Here is a 13,474-nt window from a genome sequence, read left to right on the forward strand (position 1 = left end):
GGGGAGGGGTGAAGTGATCATCCCAGAGAATCGTGTGTGTGTGTGGGGGGGTGGTTTACTTGTGTTTGTGCCGCATGTTAACCGGGAAACCGCAGCCCCCTCCTTTCACATTGAAACCCCATTTTAAATGGACAACCCAATTCATCCTTGATATGGGAAATGCGCTGCTGTTTGCAACCTTTCCCACATGTTAAGAAGGTTAAAAAAGCCAAAACACTGTGGCCTACGATGGCTGCCTGCAAGCCGAAATATGCGACCTTGTAATGAAAGAGTGTACCCATTGTTCCCTAAAATGTGTCTTTTTTAACCACCTCTCCCTTCTCCTCCACCAGCTGCAAATGTTTCTCCTTCGCAGAGGCTCGTGAACATTAGAAAGAGAAAACGTAAGACGAGGGACGAGATGTTCACGGAGCTGCAGATGTCCGCCCAGGCTGATAGAGCACAGCAGAATGTGTGGAGGCAGTCAATGTCGGAGATGAGAAAAGCCCAACATGAACGAGAGGAGAGGTGGCGGGCTGAAGATGATAGGTGGCGTCAGCTTGCAGACAGACGGCAAGAGGCAATGCTCCGTCTGCTGGAGCATCAAAGTGATATGCTCGAGCGTATGGTTGAGCTGCAGGAAAGGCAGCAGGAGCAGAGACCGCCGCTACAGCCCCTGTGTAACCAACAGCCCTCCTCCCCAAGTTCCATAGCTTCCTCACCCAGACGCCCAAGAACACGGTGGGGGGGCCTCCGGCCACCCAGTCACTCCACCCCAGATGATCGCCCAAGCATCAGAAGGCTGGGCTTCAATAAGAGTTAAAGTTTTAAAATGCAGTGTGTCCTTTTCCATCCCTCCTCCCCCACCCATCCCAGCTACCTTGGCAATTATCCCCCCACCTCTGTAAGGAACTAATAAAGAATGCATGAATGTGAAAAAACAATGACTTTATTGCCTCTGCAAGCGGGAGGGGAGGGGAGGGTGGGGTGGGGTGGTTGGTTTACAGGGAAGTAGAGTGAACCGGGTCGGGGGGGGGGGTTGGAGGGTTCATCAAGGAGAAACAAACAGAAGTTTCACACAGTAGCCTGGCCAGTCACAAAACTCGTTTTCAAAGCTTCTCTGATGCGCACTGCGCCCTGCTGTGCTCCTCTAACCGCCCTGGTGTCTGGCTGCGCGTAATCAGCGGCCAGGCGAGTTGCCTCAACCTCCCACCCCGCCATAAAGGTCTCCCCCTTACTCTCACAGATATTGTGGAGCGCACAGCAAGCAGCAATAACAATGGGGATATTCTTTTCGCTGAGGTCTGAGCGAGTCAGTAAGCTGCGCCAGCGCGCTTTTAAACGTCCAAATGCACATTCCACCACCATTCGGCACTTGCTCAGCCTGTAGTTGAACAGGTCCTGACTCCTGTCCAGGCTGCCTGTGTATGGCTTCATGAGCCATGGCATTAAGGGGTAGGCTGGGTCCCCAAGGATCACGATAGGCATTTCAACATCCCCAATGGTCACTTTCTGGTCCGGGAAGAAAGTCCCTTCCTCCAGCTTTCGAAACAGAGCAGAGTTCCTGAAGACGCGAGCATCATGTACCTTTCCCGGCCATCCCACGTTGATGTTGGTGAAACGTCCCTTGTGATCCACCAGGGCTTGCAGCAGCATTGAAAAGTACCCCTTGCGGTTTACGTAGTCGGTGGCTTGGTGCTCCGGTGACAAGATAGGGATATGGGTTCCGTCTATGGCCCCGCCACAGTTTGGGAATCCCATTTCAGCAAAACCATCCACTATTGACTGCACGTTGCCCAGAGTCACTACCCTTGCTATCACCAGGTCTTTCATTGCCCTGGCAAATTGGATCACAGCAGCCCCCACCGTAGATTTGCCCACTCCAAATTGATTCCCGACTGACCGGTAGCTGTCTGGCGTTGCAAGCTTCCACAGGGCTATCGCCACGCGCTTCTCAACTGTGAGGGCTGCTCTCATCTTGGTATCCTGGCGTTTCAGGGCAGGGGAAAGCAAGTCACAAAGTTCCATGAAAGTGCCCTTACGCATGCGAAAGTTTCGCAGCCACTGGGAATCGTCCCATACCTGCAGCACGATGCGGTCCCACCAGTCTGTGCTTGTTTCCCGGGCCCAGAATCGGCGTTCCACGGTATCAACCTGCCCCAGTGACACCATGATTTCCACATTGCTGGGGCCTGTGCCTTGTGAGAGGTCTATGGCCATGTCAATTTCCTCATCACTCTCGTCGCCGTGCTGCAATCGCCTCCTCGCCTGGTCCGGGTTTCGCCTTGGCATGTTCTGGCTCTGCATATACTCCAGGACAATGCGCGTGGTGTTCATAGTGCTCATAATTGCCGCGGTGATCTGAGCGGGCTCCATGATCCCAGTGCTAGCTATGGCGCCTGGTCAGAAAAAAGGCGCGAAAGTAGTATCTGATGGACCAGGAGAAGGAGGGCGGGAGGGAGGGAGGGCCGAGTGACGACATGGCGTACAGGTACAGGAACAGGGAGAAACACAAACAACTGTCACACAGAATGGTCCCCCCAAAGATTAAACTGGAAACCCTGGGCTTAGCAGGCCATTGATTTCACGGAGGAAGGGGAAGCAAATGAACACAGAACAAATCTATTTTTTACATCTTAAGGTGGCAGCCGACGGTGCAGCATGAGTGATAGCCTCTCCAGTACGATGATGATGGGTACCAATCATAAAATACCATCATCTGCCAAAAGGCAAGGGGCTGCTGCTGTGTAGCAATGCAGCCCCACGTCTGCCAGCCCCACGTCCGCCAGCACCCAGCATCGCCCTCGGCCTCTTCTGGGTGCTTAGCGGACAATATTGGGCAATTGGCAGAAAATAGTATATTATGACTGGTAACCGTCATCATCGAAACAGTAGCATGTCTGCCCAGGTGGCCATGATTGACAGCCATACCAGTACGACGACGATGGGTACCAGTCATAATATACCATTGCCTGCAAGGGGCTGGTGCAATGCAGCCCTACGGCTGCCAGCCCCACGGCTATCACTCATGCTACACCGTCTACCGCCAAAAGGCAGTTAGCAGCTGCTGCTGTGTAGCAATGCAGTCCCACGTCTGCCGGCACCCAGAGGACATATGGTGACGGTGAGCTCAGCTGAGCTGAGCGGGCTCCATGCTTGCCATGGTATGTTGTCTGCACAGGTAACCCAGGTAAAAAGGCGCGAATCTATTGTCTGCCGTTGCTGTGACGAGGGGGGAGGGGCCTGACGACACGTACCCAGAACCGCCCGCGACACTGTTTTGCATCATCCGGGCATTGGGATCTCAACCCAGAATTCAAAGAAAAGGCGCGAACCGCTTCTCGGCTCGAGCTGTGGCGCAAACGTAGTATCTGACGGCCTAGGGGAAGGAGGGAGGGCGGGCCGAGTGACGACATGGCGTACAGGCACAGGGAATTAAAATAAAGAACGGTGGCTGTGCATCAGGGAGAGACACAAACAACTGTCACAGACTGGTCCCCCCCAAAGATTAAACTGAAAACCCTGGGTTTAGCAGGCCATTCATTTGACGGAGGGAGGGGGAAGCAAATGAATACAGAGAAAATCTATTTTTTTACATCTTAAGACGACGGTGCAGCGTGACTGATAGCCCTCGGCATCTTTCTGGGTGCTTGGCAGCAAATACGGGGCGGTGTATGACGATGGTCTTCAGGCCTATTGCACGAGCTGCTGCTCAGGGAAGACTCTGCTAATGTGCGATGACCCGACTTGTAATAGGCCGGCTAACAGTCATAATACACCATTTACTGCCAAAAGGCAAGCCCCACGGCTGCCAGCACCCAGATCGCCGATGAAGGCTACCAGTCTACTGCACCGTCTACCGCCAAAAGGCAGTTAGCAGCTGCTGCTGTGTAGCAATGCAGTCCCACGTCTGCCGGCACCCAGAGGACATATGGTGACGGTGAGCTCAGCTGTGCTGAGCGGGCTCCATGTTGTCTGCACAGGTAACCCAGGTAACCCAGGTAAAAAGGCGCGAATCTATTGTCTGCCGTTGCTGTGACGGGGGAGGGAGGGGCCTGACGACACGTACCCAGAACCGCCCGCGACACTGTTTTGCATCATCCGGGCATTGGGATCTCAACCCAGAATTCCAAGGGCGGCAGAGACTGCGGGAACTGTGGGATAGCTCTGGGATAGCTACCCATAGTGCAATGCTCCGGAAGTCGACACTAGCCTCGTACTGTGGACGCGGTCCGCCGACTAGAGCACCTAGAGCATTGTATTGTGTGGACACACACAATCGGCTGTATACAACCGATTTCAATAAAACCGGCTTCTATAAATTCGAACTAATTTCGTAGTGTAGACATACCCTTAGTTTCAATGAAAGTTTTCCACTTAAACATAAGAAAGGCAGTAAAACACTATTGAAAAAAATGAGAATGGCCCAGTAGTTAGTATAGAATATTCCTTCAGCTCAAGACACCCATTATTGTCAAAATATTACTGTTATGAGAAGAAGCACACAAATTAGAAGTTACCTGTTAGCAAAGGCCTAAAGTATGCAATCTAACAAAAGGAAGAAAACTAAACACTTTCTTTGCATTAAATGATTCACTTTTGACAACTTGGGAAAGCAGCAACCAAATGATGGAATAAATGTAGAATTTAAAACAAAATGTGCATACAAAATATAATGCCAACACAAAAAAGGTTTGCTTTAAAAGTGTTATGCAACATTATACAATGTTTTAAATTTTCCTGAAACATCCCCACAATTTTCATTACTGGGACATTTTCCAGTACTGGGTGTTAGCATTATTTGAAGGATAATGTTTGACAAAAGTATGTGCTTTATGTTAAAGTAAAATCAGTGCTAGAATTTGAATAAGTGCAGAAATGCTTCCACTGTATATTTTTGTCACCGCTATCTTTGTCTAAAAGCAGCAGACAGACAGGTGAAAAACCTATGCTATCCTTTAAACATGCACCGTAGCTCTTTGTAAATCTAACATTTACAGCTAAAATAAGACCTACCAAGACTTACCTTCTTGAAGGCCTGGCACAAGTTTGTAAACAATATCTTGCATTGTTCTGTCATGACTGGCAAAAAGAACAAAACAATTAGAATTTGAAAAAACTTCCTGTTTTTTAATCAATCATCTCTATTCTAAACGTCATCTCACTTAAAGAGAAAGACTCCAAGATTAAATAGATTATGCAAACAGGAATATAGACTTTTAAACATCACAGTAGAGAATATTCAGATTTATAAATGGTACTTGAACATCAGAAAGACATCATATGAGAAAATGATTTTAGCGGATAGGAGGGAGCAAGATGAGAAAGGAAGCCTGATAAGGCCCCAACAGTCGAGGCAGGAGGTAACAAAGTGGCCCAGGTGATGTGGAGGATGACATACTAGAATGTTAACAGGCTGTGTGAATTTTCTGAAGTCCACCCTTAACGGAACACAGAAGAACATGAATGATCCGTCTAGAGCAGAATGTGGAATTGTGCCCAACTGCATCAAGGTACACATGTTGGTAATGCACATTTTACTATGCCTTGATAGAATTTTGACCTAAGACAGGCAATTATTGGCTCAAGATGAGGAAAAATACACTTTAACACAGCCTTCCTATTCAGCACAGTATCAGCCGAAGGATATTACTGAAGGTTTGCAATGGTACAAACATCTTTATGAATAACTGTACATTTCTCATACATGTGGAACAATACTTAAATCAAATTTTCATTCGTTATAGTGCACTGCACCAGAGAATCTGGTCCCAGCTGTTTCTGCTGCTACGAAGCTTGACTAACTAAATTACAGGGTCCCTATTCTGTTACAAAGTCTTATTTCTCTTACAGCTATTTTAAACAGAGTCTAGAAGATTTTGTTTTCCTCCATACACAGCTGTTTCATGAAGTTACATACCACATTCTTTGCTGGTGGTAAATTGGTGAAACTACAGCAACTTCAACAGAGATTTACCCATTTCCACTAGCAATGAATTTGCCCATATGGGATTAGACCAACATTCCTATATAAATAGATATAGACCATTTTGTTATGAGAATGCACAGCGACACTAGGAGACATTAACATCCCTAGGTCCTTCAAGCCCGCACTTGGGGATGTTTGGAGGAACTATCCATAATATGCTCCTTTTCTAACAAACAGCTAGAGAAAAGCATGCATAGGAAAAGCACATAAATCAAGAAAACGGAGTTAAGCCCGTACATTCGGCTGTTTATGTGCAGAGGCAGTAAATTGCTCTTAATCCAACCACTTCCATTCAAATTTCAGAGCAGCAATGAGCGGCTCAAGAAGCTGTGTTGTCCAGTGATTCTTAAGCAGAAAGGTAAGGTGGCCTGACACTAGGCATGGAGGGGGAAAAAAAGTAAAATTGGTCAAGACCCTAAACCTCTAGCCCTCAACCTCCTCGGAGAAGCTAATCTACTGATTTGCTTTCAACAGAAGTTCAAACAAAACAAAACAAAAAATCAAGAAAGGGCAATTCTATCTAGAAAAGTTACCATTTGAAAGGGCCAGAATGTTACCAGACCTCTGAACCGATACCACCAAGTTCAAATATCAAGCAAAAACAGTGCAATAATTTTAAAAATATACCCATCCCAGCTGATATCTGGCATTACCCTGGAAAAATTGACCATATTGAGCGCTGGCTCTGACTCCACAGCAGGAGTGTATGCTCATAACAGAGGTCAGTTCTCAGTAGTACTCCGCAACAGTGGAGACCACTTAAACCAGACAGAAACAGTAGTAACAGAGTTAGTAGCAGTTTCTTAGTTACTTCAACTTTTTAATCAATATTTTCAGAGCTGGAGGACGACGACAATTAGGTTTAAATGAACTAATGGAACACTAAAAGGTAGCTAAGTCTCTAACATGGATGTGAGAGGTCTATTTTCAGACTGCAGAAGCTTCACCAAGAGCATTTCAATATAAATGAACCATAGTCAAGCAGTCAGTCAATCTACAGTAACCAACCCACAGCAGCAAGCAGGTATGAAAACTTAACTGCATTCTCACTTCTGAATCACGAGAGTTGCTTAGATTACCTATTTCCCAGCTGGACTGGGGTCTGTGGAAGGGAAGAAGTCAAGCTATGGGTCTGCATAACAAGTGATTAACAGAATTAAGACTTATATAAAACAATTCTCTATTCCAAACATCGTATATCTTCAACAGCAGCTTGAACAAAGGAACCGTTGTGATCATCTAGTCTGACTTTTGTATAACACAGGCCAGACAACCTTCCCAAAATAATTCCTAGAGAATCTCTTAGATAGACATCCAATTTTGATTCAAAAGTTACTAGTGATGGAGAATCCTCCACGACTCTTGGCAAATTTTTTCAATGGTTACTCCTCTCGCTGTTAAAAGTTTACACCTTATTTCCAGCCTGAATTTGTCTAGATTCAACTTCCAGCCACTGAATTATGTTAGGCCTTTCTCTGCTAGACTGAAGAGCTCATTATCAAATATTTGTTCCAATATAGGTACTTATAGACTGTAATCAAGTCACCCCTTAACCTTCTCTTCCTTAAGCTAAATAGATAGAGCTTCTTGAAACTAATCACTATAAGCCAAGTTTTCCAATACTTTAATCATTCTCGTGCCTCTTCCTTGAGCTCTCTCCAATTTATCAACAGACACCAGAGCTCTGGATACAGGATTCCAGCAGCAGTGGCACCAGTGCCAAATACAGAGGTAAAATAACCTCTCTGGGAAACTTGAGTTTCCTGTTTTTATGCATCCCACGACTGCAATAATCCTTTTGGACAGTGTCACACAAGAGTTCATATTCGACTGATTATTCACCAGGATCCCCCAATCTTTTTCGAGTCACTGCTTCCAGAATAGAATCCATCCTGTAAGCACGGCCTACATTCTTAGTTCCTAGATGTACACAGTTACACTAGCCATATTAAAAAGCACATTTTTTGCTTTCATCAGCTCATCAAGTGATCCAGATCGTTCTCAGTCAGTGACCTGTCTTCTTCATTATTTACCACTCCCCCAATTTGTGTCATCAACTAGAAAATGGGGGGGGAGGAAGGCAGGGGGTTGATTACACTTCAAAATCCACTGCTTTCAGCATCTGTGCCAGGGACTGTGGGATACATATTCAAAGTAGTGCAACTAACAATTTCATCAAATACTTTGCTTGGAGGCAGGGCAGAAGTGCACCTTAAAAGAAATAGCTGGTATGGATGCACTGCCCCGATCCAACTTACAGCGCTGCATTTTCAGCAGTGAAAGCTGCAATGGTACAGTTCTTTAGGGTTGACCAAGCCAGGTGAGGAAATATCAGCAGTTGATTATCATGGTGACCGATGCCTTAGAAATATTTAAGTTGAGAGGAAACTGTAGGAGAAAAAGTATGGGAAAGCACAACCTGCAAAAATATTATACAGTAGAGACACAGGAAGAGAGGACAATACAGGCAGGATACCACAACCACACTAGGCCATGTTGTGAACAGACATTGAGTGGCTGTGGGGATATGAGTAGGGCAGGTACAAATCCTTCAGGATTGGCTCCAACCAAAAGAGGTCGGGAGCTACTGGACTAACCTTTCTGCTGCTTCACCTCTTTTGTGTGTAATTAGATTATCCTGCAAATTAACAGTCACTCAGAAGACTAAACAATGACAATGCTGCCACCTTCAGATTTCAGTCTTTGAATAGTACCTCAAGTAAAACATTAAAACCAAAGTGCATCTGCCATAACAAAAAATACATTTGAACTACCTGTCAGTCATGTGAATATAATGAAATATTAGATAAACATGTAATTTGCACAATCAGAAATAGATTCTATATAGCCTATGAGAACCAGATACAGTCTAACCAGAAATTACTAAATCCAACTAAACTTCAGTAGAAATTGCTAAAAAATAGACAAATATTTCGCTTGTTCTTAAATTTGACAAACACATTAAGTTTGACCTTTGAAGTGATCTTTGAATCTCCCACTTTGCTTACACAAGAACCATTATTTTGATTTCTAATCAAGCTGCTCACTTTAAGTATTTAAGAAAGAATAGCAGAGAAGTAAGATAATCTAGTAAAGAACTGTGCCATAATGTGAGATATCTACACATGACCTGCAGAGATTTTAATTATCTGTGATTTTCATTGTATGCAGCACACTTACCCGATATACTGTAGCGGATGGCTCTGATGTATAACAATTCTACATGTTGGACAGGTGTTATTTTCCTCCAAATACTTCACCAGGCAACTTCTACAGACTGCAGACACATTTATAATTAGGAAGAAAAAAAACACAAGTTCACGTTTGTGTTCTTGTGAATATTTTAAAAGAAATTAACTTACATACAAATAGCCACAGAACAACTCTCACACCATTCAGATTTTGTCCCTTAAATTTTATGTAAATAAGTTTCTAATATACCACTGAACACCACACCATTTCCATTATCTTTCATGGGAGTTCTTAGAACAATGGTAGATTATAAACAACATATGAAGGACAATACTATGTTATTGTCCTGTTCCTGAACAGGTAAAGCTTACTTCAAAACTATTAGAATACATACTACACAACCCAAAATACCATATGCTAGAAAGAAACTTTGAGCTGTGGCTGTAAACGAAAGGAAATTGAGCCAAGAAAATAAACTTGGGGCAAGGAAAATATTTCCTTCCGAGAAGTTGCTGTTTAGTGAACATGTAGCTCCTATCTGAAAGGGCATTCAGGGGCTATTTCACCTCACACCAAACACAACGTACATCACAATAGAGCACTGCACAATAGTTTGCTTTTGGACCTGTTTCAAAGTCTACACACACAATTCTGTTCATTTCATTTTACAGAAATTTACAAACAAGTTACGCATTTTAACCAAATACTACTAGCTGTTTAAAGAAAATCATACAAAATGATTTACTTGGACAGTAATTGATTAGAGAGACAAGATGGGTGAAAGAGACAAGATTTTGACCTACGCAGAGCTCTTCTTCTGGACTGTGTAGCTTAAAAGCTTGTCTTTCTCCAACAGAAGTTGGTCCAATAAAAGATATTACTTCACCCAGGTTGTCTCCCTAATATCCTAGGACCAACGCAAGTACAACACTGCAAACAGTAATTACTTATGTGATAAATAAATTCCAGCTAAATATTTTTCTTTTTTCTAATGATGTTTGAGTTACTAACATTTCTGTGTAAATATAAAGTGGGAAATTTGGGTAAGTGAGCATCTTTCCAATAGCTCAGGCTGATTCATTATTGTTACCCAACAGTGTTATAAGAGTTCTAACGACTAAGTTACAGAGGTATACTTTCTGCAGTTAAACAGTGCCATCTACCTCTCAGACAAGTTGATGTATGTTTGAAGAATAATTACAAATCAAAAGCCAAGAGTCAGCAAAGCAAAGGTGTAATGTATGAATGTATTACAGTATTTTCAGTCATTACATTTAAGATAACATTGCTAGCAGCTGTTGTCAATGACTTAACTAGTAGGACAGCATTCTTATCCTGAACGATAAACCAAGTCTAGTAGTACTGCTCACTGAAGCCCAGATCCTGCAGAGGAATCTGCCTCAGTGGGATTCTACACAGGTGAAGGGGTCCAGACTAGCAGATTCTCATGCAGAGAGGAAGCCCAGGAAGGCAACCAGGAGGCCCAAATCCTGCGCTCAATGAGTCAATGAAAGCAGAATCAGACCCATCATTTATAGCTTTAAACTCAATTGTAAGGTTTTTTTCTTATTTTAAACTATAATTCAGAATGTTTATTTTAAAAAGCATCCACTAGAAAACAGCAGTCACTATCCACTGCAACATCCTGCACCACCTTTCTTACATTTTCATTCCTGCTGGGGGTTTTTTTTTTTTTTTTTTGGTTATCTATATTTCCTTATCTTTTATTATCCTTTTGAATGCTGAAGATAAAAAAATCTATATTTGGAGCATAACTTTTCATGACACATTAAGACAGCTTTCATATACACGCTGCCGTCCAAGTATCAAGGTAGAAGATTAAGTATTAAAACAAGTTAACAGAAGCTGCATTTCGTTATTGCCATTGTTAATGAAAAGGCATGAACAGCAGAAGACTGTTACTAGCTACCAAAGCACAGCATCTGTTGGAGTTTGTCCTGGCCAAGTCATAAGACTGGAGAGTTATAATTACCAAGATACATATGAAGGAAAAAAGCATGGGAAGAGATGGAGGAAATTGACTTTCCCCATAATTCTGATCCTCTGCAGGGATTCTCACCCTAGTTTTAAGTTCCTAACATGACAGATGGAATCCCTGAAATTCTAAAGGTTTGAGTATCCCTGAAAGCAATAAGTAGCAACCAGACATGTGAGCCATCCCGCCAGTGCCCATATAGTACCTTGGAATCTTCCAGTTAGTAGAAAACAAAAGCGCCTTAAAATTAAAGCCAGACACAAAAATAGAATTGATTGAGAGAAGTCAGTGCCTTGAAAGCATGTAATATGTGTAAATGTTGCAAATAATCCAACATCTAAAACAGACTCCTCCAAGATAATATTTCCCAAAAGGGAAAATTAAAAAGGCAATTAATTTTCCTTCCTCTAAAGATACTTTACAGCAGAGTGTGTTCTGCATACTCAAGGGATATCCCAAAAGACAAACATATACCCACCAAACAGCACATGCAATATGAACAATGCCAATACCAACAAGATTTGTTGTAGTTTTTAAATTATAGTAAGGTAACATACCTCCTATCACCTGTCCAGCTTAACATAAGCCTAAAGGATGGATCCAGAAGCAACAAAACTTTCCAAAAGCATGGACAATGCAAATGAGTGACATACCTGAAAACACAAAAGCTCGAGGGGTTGGAGATTTGAGCTTTCTTATTTCAGATACAGGTTCTGCAGGATTGTCACCCCAAAACTGTATTCTTCTCGAGTCCCAATCCAAGAAATAGTGCTTGGCAAGCATATGTAGCAATGACCACATGTATGCCTTGCCTATGTGAATGGAACATGCTTGCCTGCCATGCACACTTCTGAGTTACAGGCAAGCAAAGGCTTTCCTGCCTCAGATCAAATGAGCCTTGACATGACTTTCTAGCCTTAGGCCTGGCAGATCATATCAATCAGCCATTTAGACACAGTCCTTTTAGTGATAGCATTGCTGAAGTTTGGTACTAGGTGGATTAGCAAAAAAACCTTTCAACTCATTCCACCAGGGAGGAATCATTCCAAAACTAGATTGGTAATTCATGAAGCAAAGAGTAGCAGCAACATACTGGCAACCTGTTCATCAGAACAGATCCCAGCACAACATTTCAGGGTTATGGGGCACAGTTAGGGTTACCATATGTCCGGATTTCCCCAGACATGTCCGGCTTTTTGGTGCTCAAATCCCTGTCCGGGGGGAATTTCCAAAGAGCCGGACATGTCCAGGGAAATAGGGAGGCATAAGCAAGGGTCCGCCCAGCACAATCCGCCGGGTCAGCAGCGCAGCCCAGCTGCCCCAGCTACAATGCTCAGGCGGGGAACGAGCTTCCCTCGCGGGCGGGGGACCCCCCCGGTCACTGGGGGACCCTTCCTGTGGCCCCATTGCCCCGTGCAGCTCGGAACCCGGCGCCGCGGGAGTGGTTTCCGGTGGGGATAGACAGGCCGGGGAATGTGCTCGGTGGCAGGAAGGAAGCTGCGGCCGGGGCTGTAGGGACCCGCGCTGCTGAGAGTCTGAAGCCCTCAGCAGGCAGAGGCTGCCAGGTGAGCGGGGGAGCAGGGCAGGCCGGGGCATAAAGGCTGCAGGGGCAGAGGGGTGCAGGGCGAGTGGGGAGCAGGGGGCACAGAGGCTGCAGGGGCGGAGGGTGCAGGGGCTGCAGGGTGAGGAGGAGCAGGGCAGGCAGGGGCATAGAGGCTGCAGGGGCAGGGCAGGCGGGGGGGTGCAGAGGCTGCACGGGCAAGGAGGTGCAGGGGCTGCAGAGCGAGTCGGGAGCAGGGGTCACAGAGGCTGCAGGGGTGGGGGGGTGCAGGGGCAGGGCCAGGCAGGGGGCACAGAGGCTGCAGGGCGAGTGGGGAGCAGGGAAGCACTTAGCAACCCCCCACCAAGATCAGAGCAGGAGGGAGGAGGAGGAGGAAATGCAGGGTGCTCAGAGGAGGGGGCAGAGTTGGGGCAGGGGCTTTGGGGAAGGGGCGGGGTTGGGGCAGGGCGGGGGCAGAGCCAGGGGTGGGGAAGGGGAAGGGGCAGAGTTGGGGCAGGGCCAGGCCCCCGTGGAGTGTCCTCTTTTTTCAGTGTTGAAATATGGTAACCCTAGGCACAGTACAGCCCTGGCTGCCTCTACAACCAAGTTCTTGCATTGGGGTGGGAGAAATAAAAACTAGTACAGGACAGGGTGACAAGACTGGATGGTGTTTAATCCTAGTACCGCTCTCCGATGGCCTTTATCAACATAATCAGAATAGATAGAGGGCAGAGAAAAACCACTAGAAAGAGATACTGCATCACCCCAAAGCTGGAGG

General features: G+C 45.2%; 1 protein-coding gene across 2 annotated transcripts in view; it reads right to left on the reverse strand.

The window, feature by feature from the left end:
* The window catches only part of PCGF3 (polycomb group ring finger 3), a 98,118-nt gene that overhangs the window by 26,274 nt on the left and 58,370 nt on the right, over positions 1–13,474 (reverse strand). For both annotated transcript variants that reach the window (XM_034773191.1, XM_034773190.1), the window contains 2 exons: positions 9,149–9,245; positions 5,006–5,061 (listed from right to left, as the gene is read on the reverse strand). In XM_034773191.1, coding sequence (XP_034629082.1) covers positions 5,006–5,061; positions 9,149–9,245 — 153 coding nt within the window. The remainder of the gene's footprint in view (positions 1–5,005; positions 5,062–9,148; positions 9,246–13,474) is intronic.

The sequence above is a fragment of the Trachemys scripta genome, chromosome 6 (genome assembly GCF_013100865.1).
Source record: "Trachemys scripta elegans isolate TJP31775 chromosome 6, CAS_Tse_1.0, whole genome shotgun sequence".
Lineage (NCBI taxonomy): Eukaryota > Metazoa > Chordata > Testudines > Emydidae > Trachemys > Trachemys scripta.